Source organism: Rhinoderma darwinii (genome assembly GCF_050947455.1).
Source record: "Rhinoderma darwinii isolate aRhiDar2 chromosome 2 unlocalized genomic scaffold, aRhiDar2.hap1 SUPER_2_unloc_56, whole genome shotgun sequence".
NCBI lineage: Eukaryota > Metazoa > Chordata > Amphibia > Anura > Rhinodermatidae > Rhinoderma > Rhinoderma darwinii.
The window spans coordinates 1,418,008-1,430,798 of NW_027461725.1; the positions used below are offsets into that span (position 1 = coordinate 1,418,008).

At 41.6% G+C, this 12,791-nt stretch overlaps 1 protein-coding gene across 1 annotated transcript; it reads right to left on the bottom strand.

Annotated features, from left to right (window-relative positions):
• Positions 1-1,215: 1,215 nt before the first annotated feature.
• On the bottom strand, positions 1,216-10,521 carry LOC142680047 (phosphatidylinositol polyphosphate 5-phosphatase type IV-like). Its single transcript, XM_075847287.1, has 10 exons — positions 10,133-10,521; positions 9,940-10,055; positions 9,098-9,189; positions 8,750-8,874; positions 8,353-8,472; positions 7,850-7,908; positions 7,540-7,693; positions 2,042-2,157; positions 1,501-1,637; positions 1,216-1,291 (listed from the first exon to the last, which is right to left on the bottom strand). Exons 1-10 carry the CDS (start codon positions 10,254-10,256, stop codon positions 1,216-1,218), a joined length of 1,119 nt encoding a protein of 372 aa, XP_075703402.1. The 5' UTR covers positions 10,257-10,521.
• Between the last annotated feature and the right edge of the window lie 2,270 nt (positions 10,522-12,791).

Genomic DNA, 12,791 nt, shown 5'->3' on the forward strand with positions numbered 1-12,791 from the left:
ACTGTGGTAAGTTGCAGCCACGCACATAACAATTACCAGTCACACTTATGGATTGATTTTAAAGATTTATTTAAGGTTTTTGTGGATCAAAATATATAATGGTAAAGATGATGGAAATACAAGATTCAGCAAAAACTATGGAATATGTCACAGTATATACCGTAGTATCAGTAAGGGGTGGAAAATCTGGATTCCACAGACACAAGTAGAGATGACATATTGTCCTGTTCTGAACCTGGTCTTCTGGGTGATATTGATGCCCTGGTGACCACATTGATGTCTCTTCTGTGACAGATGTTGTAGAAATGTTAAGTCTCACCATTGGAATTCTTGTAAGATGGCGGATTCTGCCCTTGGTTGTTATTGGTGTTGATGTTCTGTTGATATCTGCTGACTTGTTCTGGGGGGAGAAGCACACAACCCTATTAAATATTGATCATTCAGGCTGCTTGATAAATATAGAGAGGGGACACATCCAGAGGAACTTACCTTTCTATCAGCATTGATGGTGGCTCCTCCGGTGACAGGGAGCGCTATTCTCGCCAGATGTACTGCGGAATTGATGTTTATGCTGCAAGACAAATATTTGCTATTAATGTTCTATAATGTGTGTTTCTTAGCAGACACAAAATCTAGAAGACTTTTTAAGGTGATTTGAGGTAAATAAATTTCTTAATTGATCCTTGGCGTCACACTACAAACCTTGAAGATGGTTGATGCAAGCAGTGGGTCTGACCTAGAGCTGCGCTCTTCAGCATGTTACGGGAACTTTCTAATGTTCCGATGTTTTATGCCCCGGAGATTGTAACTGTTCCTTAGGAGTCCTGCAAGATGCCAAGTAATGTCTTCCATCAATAGCAATGTTCCTTGTATCCATCATTTTTGCTTAGAAGCTAATGCATCATAAAATCCAGTTGTTCCATCCATTCAGATGACAGGTTCCTTTAGGAAACTCATTGTACTATACTACATACATGCTTACAGTTGGGGAAGTTGTTCCCCAAAGCCCACAACCTTCATTCAGAAATGAAAACGTGTCTGAATACAAGGAGTTGGAATTTTAAGATTGAAAATATTTATTTACACTTTAGTTAAATTAGTTGATAAAATAAATTACAGATACAGAGGAAAACCTAAGAGATGGAAGAACATTTTCACCGCAAACATAATAGACAACTACAAAGCTCTTACCTGTAAGGACATGAACAGATGCAGCTACTTTTTTTGTCCTTTCCTCCTAATGCCCGTTACATAGATTTTACGATCAAAGCGTCCACCAGCCAAGGGGATGCTGGAATGAGAAATATATTTATGTAAGACATATGATAATGTTAGCAGGTAACCACACTTTGCTTAGTTTCACATCCTATAATCCTTCAGTACTGTTACCAAGGTGTACAGCCACCTGCCCCAAAGTGTGAGCTCTGGCTATAAGGACCATGTAGTAATGACGGCTACTGAAAGTATCATACCAACAATATGGAGGAAAACATGACTTACTCATCTGAACCAGGCCTGATCTTTACTTCAAAGATGCCAAAAACAGGTCGGTGGTCTGAGGTCTTCAAAACAGGGCAAGAGTCGTATCTCAGGACTCGCACATCTCCCTCACATTGGCTTTTAAACAACACCCTGTCCTGTAGAGGTCATGAAAATAACAAATATCATTAGTGAAATCATATTATAATAGATTATTAAACTGCAAAACAACACAGACCTAAACGTTGGGCCTACTTTATTTATATTGCAGAATATTGAGACTTTATTGCATTTTAGGTTTGACTTGGTCACACAGATTTCATTAAATAAGTATCCTTGACCCATGCTGGGCAACGACATATTACACTGGGAAACTGTGATGACAAACTCACTACATAAAAGTAAAATTAACTGAAAGCTTTGTTCATAAGAAATTACTCTTCCAGCTATAATAATAACAATTCATTACATTGGGGGAGGGGATTCATTATATAATGGGTGCTCTGGCCCATGGATTCTATTGTCTCTCAAGCTCTGTAGACCTGGAAATAAGATATCTTACCGTATATGATGGAAGTCTCTGCTTTGCTGATGTATCATAGGTGTCTGTGCCAATGTCAAACTTATATGTAGGAAGGAAATCAATGGTGTGCTCCTTGAACCCTAGAAATATGGACCCTAAAGTTGAAAGAAAAAAAAGTTTTCAGTATTAAAAAAAAAAAGGAGCAATTGATAATTTAGCACTATATAAGAATTTGGGGAACATATCAACCATCATGTCAGTGATTTGTATTAATCTGTGGAAGTGGTTGTGGTATTAAAGGGGTTTTCCAATTTCTAACAACTGATGACATACTCACCAGATAGGTCATCAGTACATGATCTGTGGTGGTCCAACACCCGGACCCTGCACTAATCAGCTGGTCCGGTGCCTTTGAGTACTGGACGTACATGCCAGATGCAGTTGGCGCCGGCCACTGAATTGCAGCCGAGCTGCAGTACTGCAACTCTGCTCCTATTCAAGTGAATAGGAGGCAGACCTGCAGTTATGCATCATGGCAGCTATGCTATGTAAGGAACCAACTGCTTCCGCCTCCGTACATAGCATTGTGTGCCATAACATCCGGTTTTCGCAGGCCACTGGAACAGCTTAACGGTGCAGCGTCCAGGTGTCGGACCCGCACCGATGATATACTGATGACCTATCCGGTGGATAGGTCATCAGTTGTCAGAAGGTGGAGAACCCCTTTAACCCCTTAAGGACGCAGCCTAGTTTGGGCCTTAAGGCTCAGAGCCCATTTTTCAAATCTGACATATTTCACTTTATGTGGTAATAACGTCGGAATGCTTAAACCTATCCAAGCGATTCTGAGATTGTTTTCTCGTGACACTTTGGGCTTCATGTTCGTGGTAAAATTTGGTCGATATATTCAGTCTTTATTTGTGAAAAATTGCAAAATTTAGAGAAAATTTACAAAAAATAGCATTTTTCAGAATTTAAATGCATCTGCTTGTAAAACAGACGGTTATACCACCCAAAATAGTTACTAGTTCACATTTCCCATATGTCTACTTTAGATTGGCATCGTTTTTTGAACATTATTTTATTTTTCTTGGACGTTACAAGGCTTAGAACATAAACAGCAATTTCTCATATTCTTAAGAAAATTGCAAAAGCCTTTTTTTGAAGGTGCCAGTTCAGTTCTGAAGTGGATTTGAGGGGCCTATGTATTAGAAACCCCCATAAAACACCCCATTTTAAAAACTAGACTCCTCAAAGTATTCAAAACAGCATATAGAAAGTTTTTTAACCCTTCAGGCATTTCACAGGAATTAAAGCAAAGTGGAAATGAAATTTGCAAATTTCATTTTTTCTGCTGAATTTCAATTTTATTCAATTTTTTTTTAGTAACAGAGAAGGTTTTACCAGAGAAACACTACTAAATATGTATTGTCCAGATTCTGCAGTTTTTAGAAATGTCCCACATGTGGCCCTACTGCGCTCGTGGACTAAAACACAAGCCCTAGAAGCAAAGAAGCACCTAGTGCATTTTGAGGCCTCTTTTTTTTTAGAATATATTTTAGGCAGCATGCCAGGTTTGAAGAGGCGTTGAGGTATCAAAACAATGGAAACCCACCAGAAGTGACCCCATTTTGGAAATTACACCCCTCAAGGAATTCATTTATGGTTTTTGTTATCATTTTGACCGCACAGTTTTTTCACAGCACCTATTTGAATTGGGCTGTGAAATGAAAAAAATGATATTTTTTCCAATAAAATGTCATTTTTGATCAAATTTTCTTATTTTCACAGGGAACAACATACCCCATTTTGTTGCCCAATTTGTCCTTAGTGCGGCAATACCCCATTTGTGGTGATAAACTGCCGTTTGGGCCCATGGGAGGGCTCAGAAGGAAAGGAGCGCTATGTGTTTGTTGGAGTCCAGATTTTGCTGGATTGGTTTTCGGGTGCCATGTCGCATTTGCAGAGCCCCCGAGGTATCAAAGCAATGGAAACCCACCAGAAGTGACCCCATTTTGGAAACTACACCCCTCAAGGAATTCATTTATGGTTTTTGTTATCATTTTGACCGCACAGGTTTTTCACAGCACCTATTTGAATTGGGCTGTGAAATGAAAAAAATTATATTTTTTCCAATAAGATGTCATTTTTGATCAAAATTTCTTATTTTCACAGGGAACAACATACCCCATTTTGTTGCCCAATTTGTCCTTAGTGCGGCAATACCCCATTTGTGGTGATAAACTGCCGTTTGGGCCCATGGGAGGGCTCAGACGGAAAGGAGCGCTATGTGTTTGTTGGAGTCCAGATTTTGCTGGATTGGTTTTCGGGTGCCATGTTGCATTTGCAGAGCCCCAGAGGTATCAAAGCAATGGAAACCCACCAGAAGTGACCCCATTTTGGAAACTACACCCCTCAAGGAATTCATTTATGGTTTTTGTTATCATTTTGACCGCACAGTTTTTTCACAGCACCTATTTGAATTGGGCTGTGAAATGAAAAAAATGATATTTTTTCCAATAAGATGTCATTTTTGATCAAAATTTCTTATTTTCACAAGGAACAACATACCCCATTTTGTTGCCCAATTTGTCCTTAGTGCGGCAATACCCCATTTGTGGTGATAAACTGCCCTTTGGGCCCATGGGAGGGCTCAGAAGGAAAGGACCATTTGGCCTACTGGAGCTTTTCTGGTGCTAAGTCATGTGTGCAGAAGCCCCTGAGGTACCAGTACAGTTGAAACCCCCGAGAAGTGACCCCATTTTAAAAACTACACCCCTTAAGACATTCATCTAGAGGTGTAGTGAGCATTTTGACCCCACAGGTACTGTGTAAAAGATAATGCGCAGCAGATGGTGCAGTGTGAGATTTGCAATTTTATATATGTATATGCCATTTCAGTGTCCAATATAGTGTGCCCAGCATGCGCCACCGGAGATATACACCCCTTAAATTGTAATGTGGGTTCTCCTGGGTACGACAATACCCTACATGTGGCTGTTATCAGCTGCCTGGGCATACGGCAGGGCTCAGAAGGGAAAGATGAGGGGGGTAAGCTGTGCGGAGTGCATCAGGGTAAATTAAAAATCAAGGGATGTATGATACATTTTAAAACAATCTTTTATACAGAGCCCTGGTTTTTCGGGACACGTGTCACATTGGTATATTGTGTTCTTCCTTATCCCCCTCTTATAGCAGACTCTGCACCTCTTTTGACTCTTTCCCTTTCCACCGGTTTGGGGACCTTCTCCTGGAAAGTGTTGCCCTGGTACGATGCGTGTGGCCTCGCTTCCAGAAGTACTGGGTGCCCCCCCTTCCTGGTCCCTAAAGATTAGATCTTGAAATTCCAGGAAAGTTCCCCTCTGGCCTGCACATCGACGTAGCACATACGCATTGTACAAAGCCATCTGTATGATGTGCCCGGCCAGCTTCTTATACCACACCGCATGGCGCTGTAGGGCTTCAGGACTTGATTTGACAAGTCCATCCCTCCCATGTACCTATTGTAGTCCAGGATGCAGTCTGGTTTGGGGGTGGCCTTTCCTTCATATATCCTAAACCTGTAGGTATACCCTGATGCACTCTCGCACAGCTTATACATCTTCACGCCATACCTTGCCCTCTTACCTGGCAGGTACTGGCGGAATTGAACCCTCCCTTTAAAATGTACCAGGGACTCATCAATAGAAAAACACTTCTCGGGGGTGTATGCTTGGGAAAACCGGGCACTGGAACGGTCTAATAGGGGTCTCCGTTTATACAAACGGTCAAAACTGGGGTCATCTCGGAGTGGGCACGGCTCATTATCAGTATAATGTAAGAAGCGAAGTATTGCCTCATTTATTTATTTTTTTAGGTTCCAGTTCATTTCTGAAGTTGCTTTGAGGGGCCCATATATTAGAAACCCCTATCAAACACCCCATTTTAGAAACTAGACCCCTCAAAGTATTCACAACAGCATTTAGAAAGTTTATGAACCCTTTAGGTGTTTCACAGAAATTTAGAGCAAAGTAGAGGTGAAATTTACTCTTTTTATACCATTTTTTTTATAACACAAAAGGATTTATCAGAGAAACGCAACTCAATACTTATTACCCAGATTCTGCAGTTTTGAGAAATATCCCACATGTGGCCCTAGTGCGGTAATGGACTGAAGCACCGGCCTCCGAAGCAAAGGAGCACCTAGCGGATTTTGAGCCCTCTTTTTTATTAGGCACCATGTCCGGTTTGAAGAGGTCTTGTGGTGCCAAAACTTTGGAAACCCCCCAAAAGTGACCCCAATTTGGAAACTAGACCCCTTGAGGAATCCATTGTAGTTTTCATGGGGTGCATGCGGCTTTTTGATCAGTTTTTATTCCATTTTTAGGTGGCGTGGTGACTAATAAACAGCAATTCTACTATTGTTTTTGTATACTTTTTTTTTTACAGCGTTCACCGTGCGCTATAAATGATATATTAACTTTATTCTGCGGGGCTATACGATCACGGCGATACCAGATGTTTATAGTTTTTTTTATGTCTTATGGCGTTTGCACAATAAAATACGTTTTGTAAACAATCATTCACTTTTTGTGTTACCTTATTCTAAGAGCCAGAACGTTTTTATTTTTCAATCAATAAAGCCGTGCGAGGACTTATTTTTTGCGTAACGAACTGTTTTTTCCATCAGGACCATTTTTAGGTACATGCGACTTTTTGATCTCTTTTTATTCCATTTTTTGGGAGGTGAAGTGACCAAACAATTGTGATTGTGGTACGGTTTATTAATATTTTTTTTACGGCGTTCACCGTGCGGGATAAATAACAAAATAATTTTGTAGTTCAGGCCGTTACGGACGCGGCGATACCAATTATGTATAGTTTATTTGTTTGTTTATATATTTTTATTAATAATAAAGGACTGATAAGGGAAAAAGTGGGACTTTTACTTTTATTACTTTTAAAACTTTTATTTTCTTATTTTTACACATCTTTTTTTAACTTTTTTTTTACTTTATTACTTTGTCCCACTAGGGGACTTGAGGGCAGGAGGCCCTGATCGCTATTCTAATACACTGCGCTACATGCGTAGTGCAGTGTATTAGAACTGTCAGCTACTCACTGACAGCAAGCATAGTGGGTCCTGACGTTGTCAGGACCCACTAGGCTTCCGTCTATGGCATAGCCGGACGCCATTGTTTGGTGTCCGGTTGCCATAGTCACCATCGCCGGCCGCTATCGCGTAGCAGGCCGGCGATGGCAGCTTAACCCCTAAAAAGCCGCGATCTCTATAGAACGCGGCTTTTAAGGGGTTAATCAGCGGGGACACAGCGATCGGTCCCCGCTGTAGGAGCTGTGACAGCTGCTGAACAAGACAGCAGCGTCACAGCTCCTGTATGTGTCGGGAGGACGGCCGAAACGGCCGTTACTCCCGTGACGTACTATTACGTCATGGAGCGCGAACGATACAGCTGCCATGACGTAATAGTACGTCAAGGAGCGGGAAGGGGTTAATGAAGGTTGAGGAGTGATAGAGATCTGTCTACTAGTAAATATACCATTGTTCTTGGCTTCATTCAGATGGTCGTGTTTGAGGAGACTGGACATATCTTTTCCTTCGATCTTCTGCAGAAGAGATTCCACATTTTTTCTGTCCTCTTTAAGTTGAAAATTGAGGTCTCCAAACCAAAACACCCGATCAAAGCGGCTGGTGACGTCCTCTGTAGAATAAAAAAAAATAAAAAAATTATAGCACATGACTGCATTAGACTCAACGGAGACAAATAGAGAGATAAAAGGATCCATAGGTTTAACCACATAAGTAATACTCACAGGCATTGGAGTTGATTCTTTCCGGAATAATTTGAGGCAGACGGAGACCCTCAGTGATGGTTTTATAGTCCTGGATCCTCTTCTTGACTGCCCAACTGCCAACAAAAAAATACATATTAGCAGTGGCGGATGATCATATGGGCGGCCCGAATCGCATATTATTTTCAAAAAAACACATTGCAGCGTGCCACCGCCGCTAATGGAGAGGAGGGGTGGGTGTGAGGGATTATACAGCCGCACCGTCCGCCCTGCTGCCTCTCTGAGTGGGAGGCGGTGCAACTGAATCCAGCCGCCGCCACCCCCTCCTGCACTAATTGTACCTGCGTGTATCTGTATTACTGGCCACTCACAACATAGAATGAGATTGATAGATTAGAAAAAGTTTGATCAAACAGGATCAAACCTTTTATTTTTACCAAAACATTATTAGTACAGATCTCTTCATATCATCCCATATATTTCAGTTAATTATCAAATAGCAGCAATTTTATACAAAGTAAAACTGTACATGGTCATATATTAATATTGTAAATACTTACATCTCAGATGTGAATTAATAAAAAGGAAAGATGTTCCAAAGACGGTGAAGGCAACACCCAAGGCTCCTTTAGTTTTCACATGGTGGAATAGCCTGGTTGTTACATGGGTGTGCTCTACCTCTGTATAAGAAATTAAACACAAAAAGACGGGTCAGGGGTTAAGAGTACTACATGCAACAATGGAATAGAAATGATTTCCAATTAAACTATGGAAATATTACTAGAACATAATTTCATACTTTGTAACTATGGTGTGAACTTTTAGATCTCCAATACTCAGAAGTCAAGAATCTGAGAGCCAAGCTCTTAGGCATCTAATTCTAATAACTAAATAAGATGTTCCAGCTAATGACTACATTCAAGACTTCTTATGTAGACGTAGGAATGTGAATCTTACCTGAGCAGAACCAGATTAGTTCCCGTCGAACAAAGATGGTGAGATACAGGACTCCGAGCCCGGAGGAGTGGTATAATACATAGTGTGGTCCAAGGGTCTCCTGTAACTTTATCTCCCATTCCCGTCTACAAGAAGACACAATTTCAGATTTACATATTAATAAATGACACAAGATTAAGATACTCAACTCATCTGTATCAACACTCCATATAATAACCTCTGGGGATAAATTTTGAAAATTAAGGAGTGATAATATAATAAGTAGAGCATTGAGAGAGAATTTGTATCAGCCGCCCTGCTGTCCATCTGCAGTCATAGGCTGGTGTAAGACAACCTGAGAAGACTTACCTGTTTGGACATCCTTCCTGAACGCCAATAACATAAATGTCTTTCGTATCATCTGATGATAACAGCAGATTCTCCACATTTTGCGGGTAATCCTGTTCAAAATATACAAGCATTAATATTGTATACAAAGAGCGCCAACTCAACTGACATAGGGTAGAATATAACCTGTCTGTAAAGGATCTGCCAGGCACAGCTTTGGGGTTAACGCCCATAGGTAATCAGTCTTCACCTGATTCTATGTCTCTGAGACTGACTCTAGCTTCCACCACTCAGGCTGGCAGGCTTAGGAGTGGGAGAGCCTATCGCAGCCTGGCCAGACTCAGCTAGCTCCCGCCCTCTGTCTATTTATACCTGCCTTTCCTGTTCCTCCTTGCTTGTGATTCTTTCCATGTGGTTTCCTGGCCCAGCTACAGCTCCTACTATTTGATCCTGCTCCATACGGACCCTGGCTTACTGACTACTCTCCTGCTCTGCGTTTGGTACCTCGTGCTCTCCTGGTTTGACTTGGCTCGTTCACCACTCTGGTTGCTCACGGTGTTTCCGTGGGCAACTGCCCCTTTCCCTTTGCTTTGTATTCCCTTGTATGTTTGTCTTGTGCACTTACTGAGCGTAGGGACTGCCGCCCAGTTGCACCCCGTCGCCTAGGGCGGGTCGTTGCAAGTAGGCAGGGACAGAGTGGCGGGTAGATTAGGGCTCACTTGTTCATTTCCCTACCCCCGTGGTTACACTGTCTATGTGATATTCAACTACAAACTAAAGAGACATGGTTACTGGCCCATTTCATCCAACTTGAGCTCGGGCACACTGATGGGTCACAATAAATATTGTACATTACTTCTCACCTTTCCCTCCATATTCCAGGTGGCAACATATAGTCTCAACCGTCTATCTGGGAAATAGCGATCCAGTTCTCTAGCGCCGATCACAGCGCTGCTGCCAAAGTTTCCGTGAAGATATGGGGAGAATTAAAGATCTAGTGACTGTTATACCACAGTTCTGGACATCTGAGCAATGTATGAGAATTATTAGTTACATACCTTTTACGGATATTTTTGGAGCGCAGGCGGGTCAGCAGGCTGAATGCGCTCTTCTTGGTGTTCTTTGACGTAATGTCACAATATTTGCTGTGACTAAGATCGCTGGATTTTTCATCTGCCATATCTTTGATGACAGAAAACTTCTGGAGCGAGATGTTAGGGTATGTTCACACGAGGGCGTCCGTTACGGCTGAAATTACGGTCATGTTTCAGCCTGAAAACATCCCCGTAATTTCAGCCGTACCGGCATGTGCAGGCGCTTGAACGCCGCGTCAATTACGGCCGTAATTGGCGCTGCTATTCATTGTAGTGAATGAAGAACGGCTCCAATTACGGCCAAAGAAGTGACAGGTCACTTCTTTGACGCGGGCGTCTATTTACGCGCCGTCATTTGACAGCGGCGCGTAAATACACGCCTCGTGTGAACAGACAAACGTCTGCCCATTGCTTTCAATGGGCAGATGTTTGTCAGCGCTATTGAGGCGCTATTTTCGGGCGTAATTCGGGGCAAAAACGCCCGATTTACGTCCGTAAATAGGCCGTGTGAACATACCCTTAGGCTCCTCCATAGTTGGTATGTCTCCCATCAGATTTCCTTTATCAGGAATTTGGGAGACATGATATTTCTTAGATTTTTTCCAAAAGGGCATGGTTATTTAATGCCCGGGTGCAAAACTGCACCAATGTTCTTGGTAGAAAACCAGGAGACAGTCAAGATAGAATTTGACTAATCGCCTCTAGTTCTCCGAAAATAGGACAAATCGCTAACCGTATAAGCAACACAGTAAGTAACACAGTGTCAATCCAACAGCAAGACCTAGAAAGACCAGAAAACTATAAGGGAGTCGTTACTTGTGATGAAACTAGCTGGAAAAATTAGTTATTAAATAGGGTATTCCTATAACAGAATATTGTCAATCATAAGTGTCAGAGGATCACATGACCTGGGAGCCCCTGTTGATAACATTGTATTAGGTTTGGAAGCTGAAACAATGTATTGGTTGTTAAATTGACCATATGGCATTTTAAAGGGTTGAATTTTTTTTTATATTAATTGATAACCAGAATTTAGAACCTAAGTAATTGGAGTTAGTAATAAATACTTTTTATTGTTATCTTTTTTATTGTTATTATTATTATTATTATTATTATTATGATTATATACATAATTATTAATTTTAATTGTTAATAAGGACACGTTTCCAGGGGATTAGCACTATCCTTCTACAATTTAGTCTGACGAATGCTATTAGGCTGTTTATTCCTGGACTTTACTAATATTTTATGACTAAAAAAAATAAAAAAAAAGCAATACTCCTTATAATCATTTATTTATGTACATGATTCAAACATCAAATAGTTTAAATATTGTAATAAAACTAATACTACCATAGACGCAGTAAGAAACACGGCTATCTAGACTCATCTCAAGACATCACAATAGCGGCACCTGATGTAGGTTGGTTGCATAGCCATACCAGCTAATATTCAGGATTGACCTGATATGTAAATAGTATAGTCTACAGACAGAAAACCTAAAATTCATAAATATGAATTCCCTTATAAACATTTTTTATGAGAATTACTGGTGTTATAAACTGGAGGGTGTGATAATAAGTTCCCAGAGATTCACATTCTTTGCTTTGTGGTTGCTTTATGAATCTACCAGCAGAATACAGACACCAATTTCTGTCTGCAATCTGCATTCTGTCTATGGAGCAGATGTGACAGGCCACAATATTGCTATTTAAGCAATTTCCTAGTGTATAAGTATTCCAAATAAAAAACAAAAATAACACGACAAACACTAGAATTACATGTAAGAATCCAATATTCATAAAGAGACTGATAGATGAGACTGTTCTAGAGACTAGAGATGAGCGAACCGAGACAACCGAACCCGGTTTCGGTCCGAACTTCCGGAAAAGTTCGGTTCGCAGCGAATCCGAACTTCACCGGGTTCGGCCGAACCCGTTTTGACCGAACCCGGTCAAAAATATTATACAAATCGGCAGCCACTTGTCTCTATCAATCACTGATAGAGAAAAGAGGCTGCTGATTAAAAATAAAATAAAAAGCATTTCATACGTACCTGGTCGTTGTCTTGCGGACGAGTCCCTCTTCTTCCTCCAGTCCGACCTTCTTTTCTGACGCGGCAGCCTGTGATTGGCTGCAGAGGCCTCTGCAGCCTGTGATTGGCTGCAAAGGCCTCTGCAGCCCGTGATTGGCTGCAGAGGCCTCTGCAGCCCGTGATTGGCTGCAGCGCTCACATGGGCTGCATCGTCATCAAGGAATGTCGGGCCGGATGTCGCGAGGGATGCATCACCAAGGCAACGGCCAGGAGACCGGACTGGAGGAAGCAGGGAGTTCCCGGTAAGTATGAACGTCTTTTTTTTTTTACAGGTACTCTATATTGTGATCGGTAGTCACTGTCCAGGGTGCTGAAACAGTTACTGCCGATCAGTTAACTCTTTCAGCACCCTGAAGAGCGACTATTTACTGACGTCGCCTAGCAACGCTGCCGTAATGACGGGTGCACACATGTAGCCACCCGTCATTACGGGGCCTCATGCACACGACCGTAAAAGCACCCGTTATTAAGGGTCGTAATTACGACCCGAAATAGCGGGCCCATAGACTTCTGTTAGCCACGGGTA

Excerpts from the sequence above, each read along its gene's own strand:
- LOC142680047 (XM_075847287.1), bottom strand. The coding sequence starts at position 10,256 with ATGGCAGATGAAAAATCCAGCGATCTTAGTCACAGCAAATATTGTGAC. Across the intron at positions 10,056-10,132 it reads CAAAAATATCCGTAAAAGGT|CATATCTTCACGGAAACTTT; the intron begins ATGTAACTAATA and ends TTTAATTCTCCC. Across the intron at positions 9,190-9,939 it reads CCTGGAATATGGAGGGAAAG|GATTACCCGCAAAATGTGGA; the intron begins GTGAGAAGTAAT and ends TATTTTGAACAG.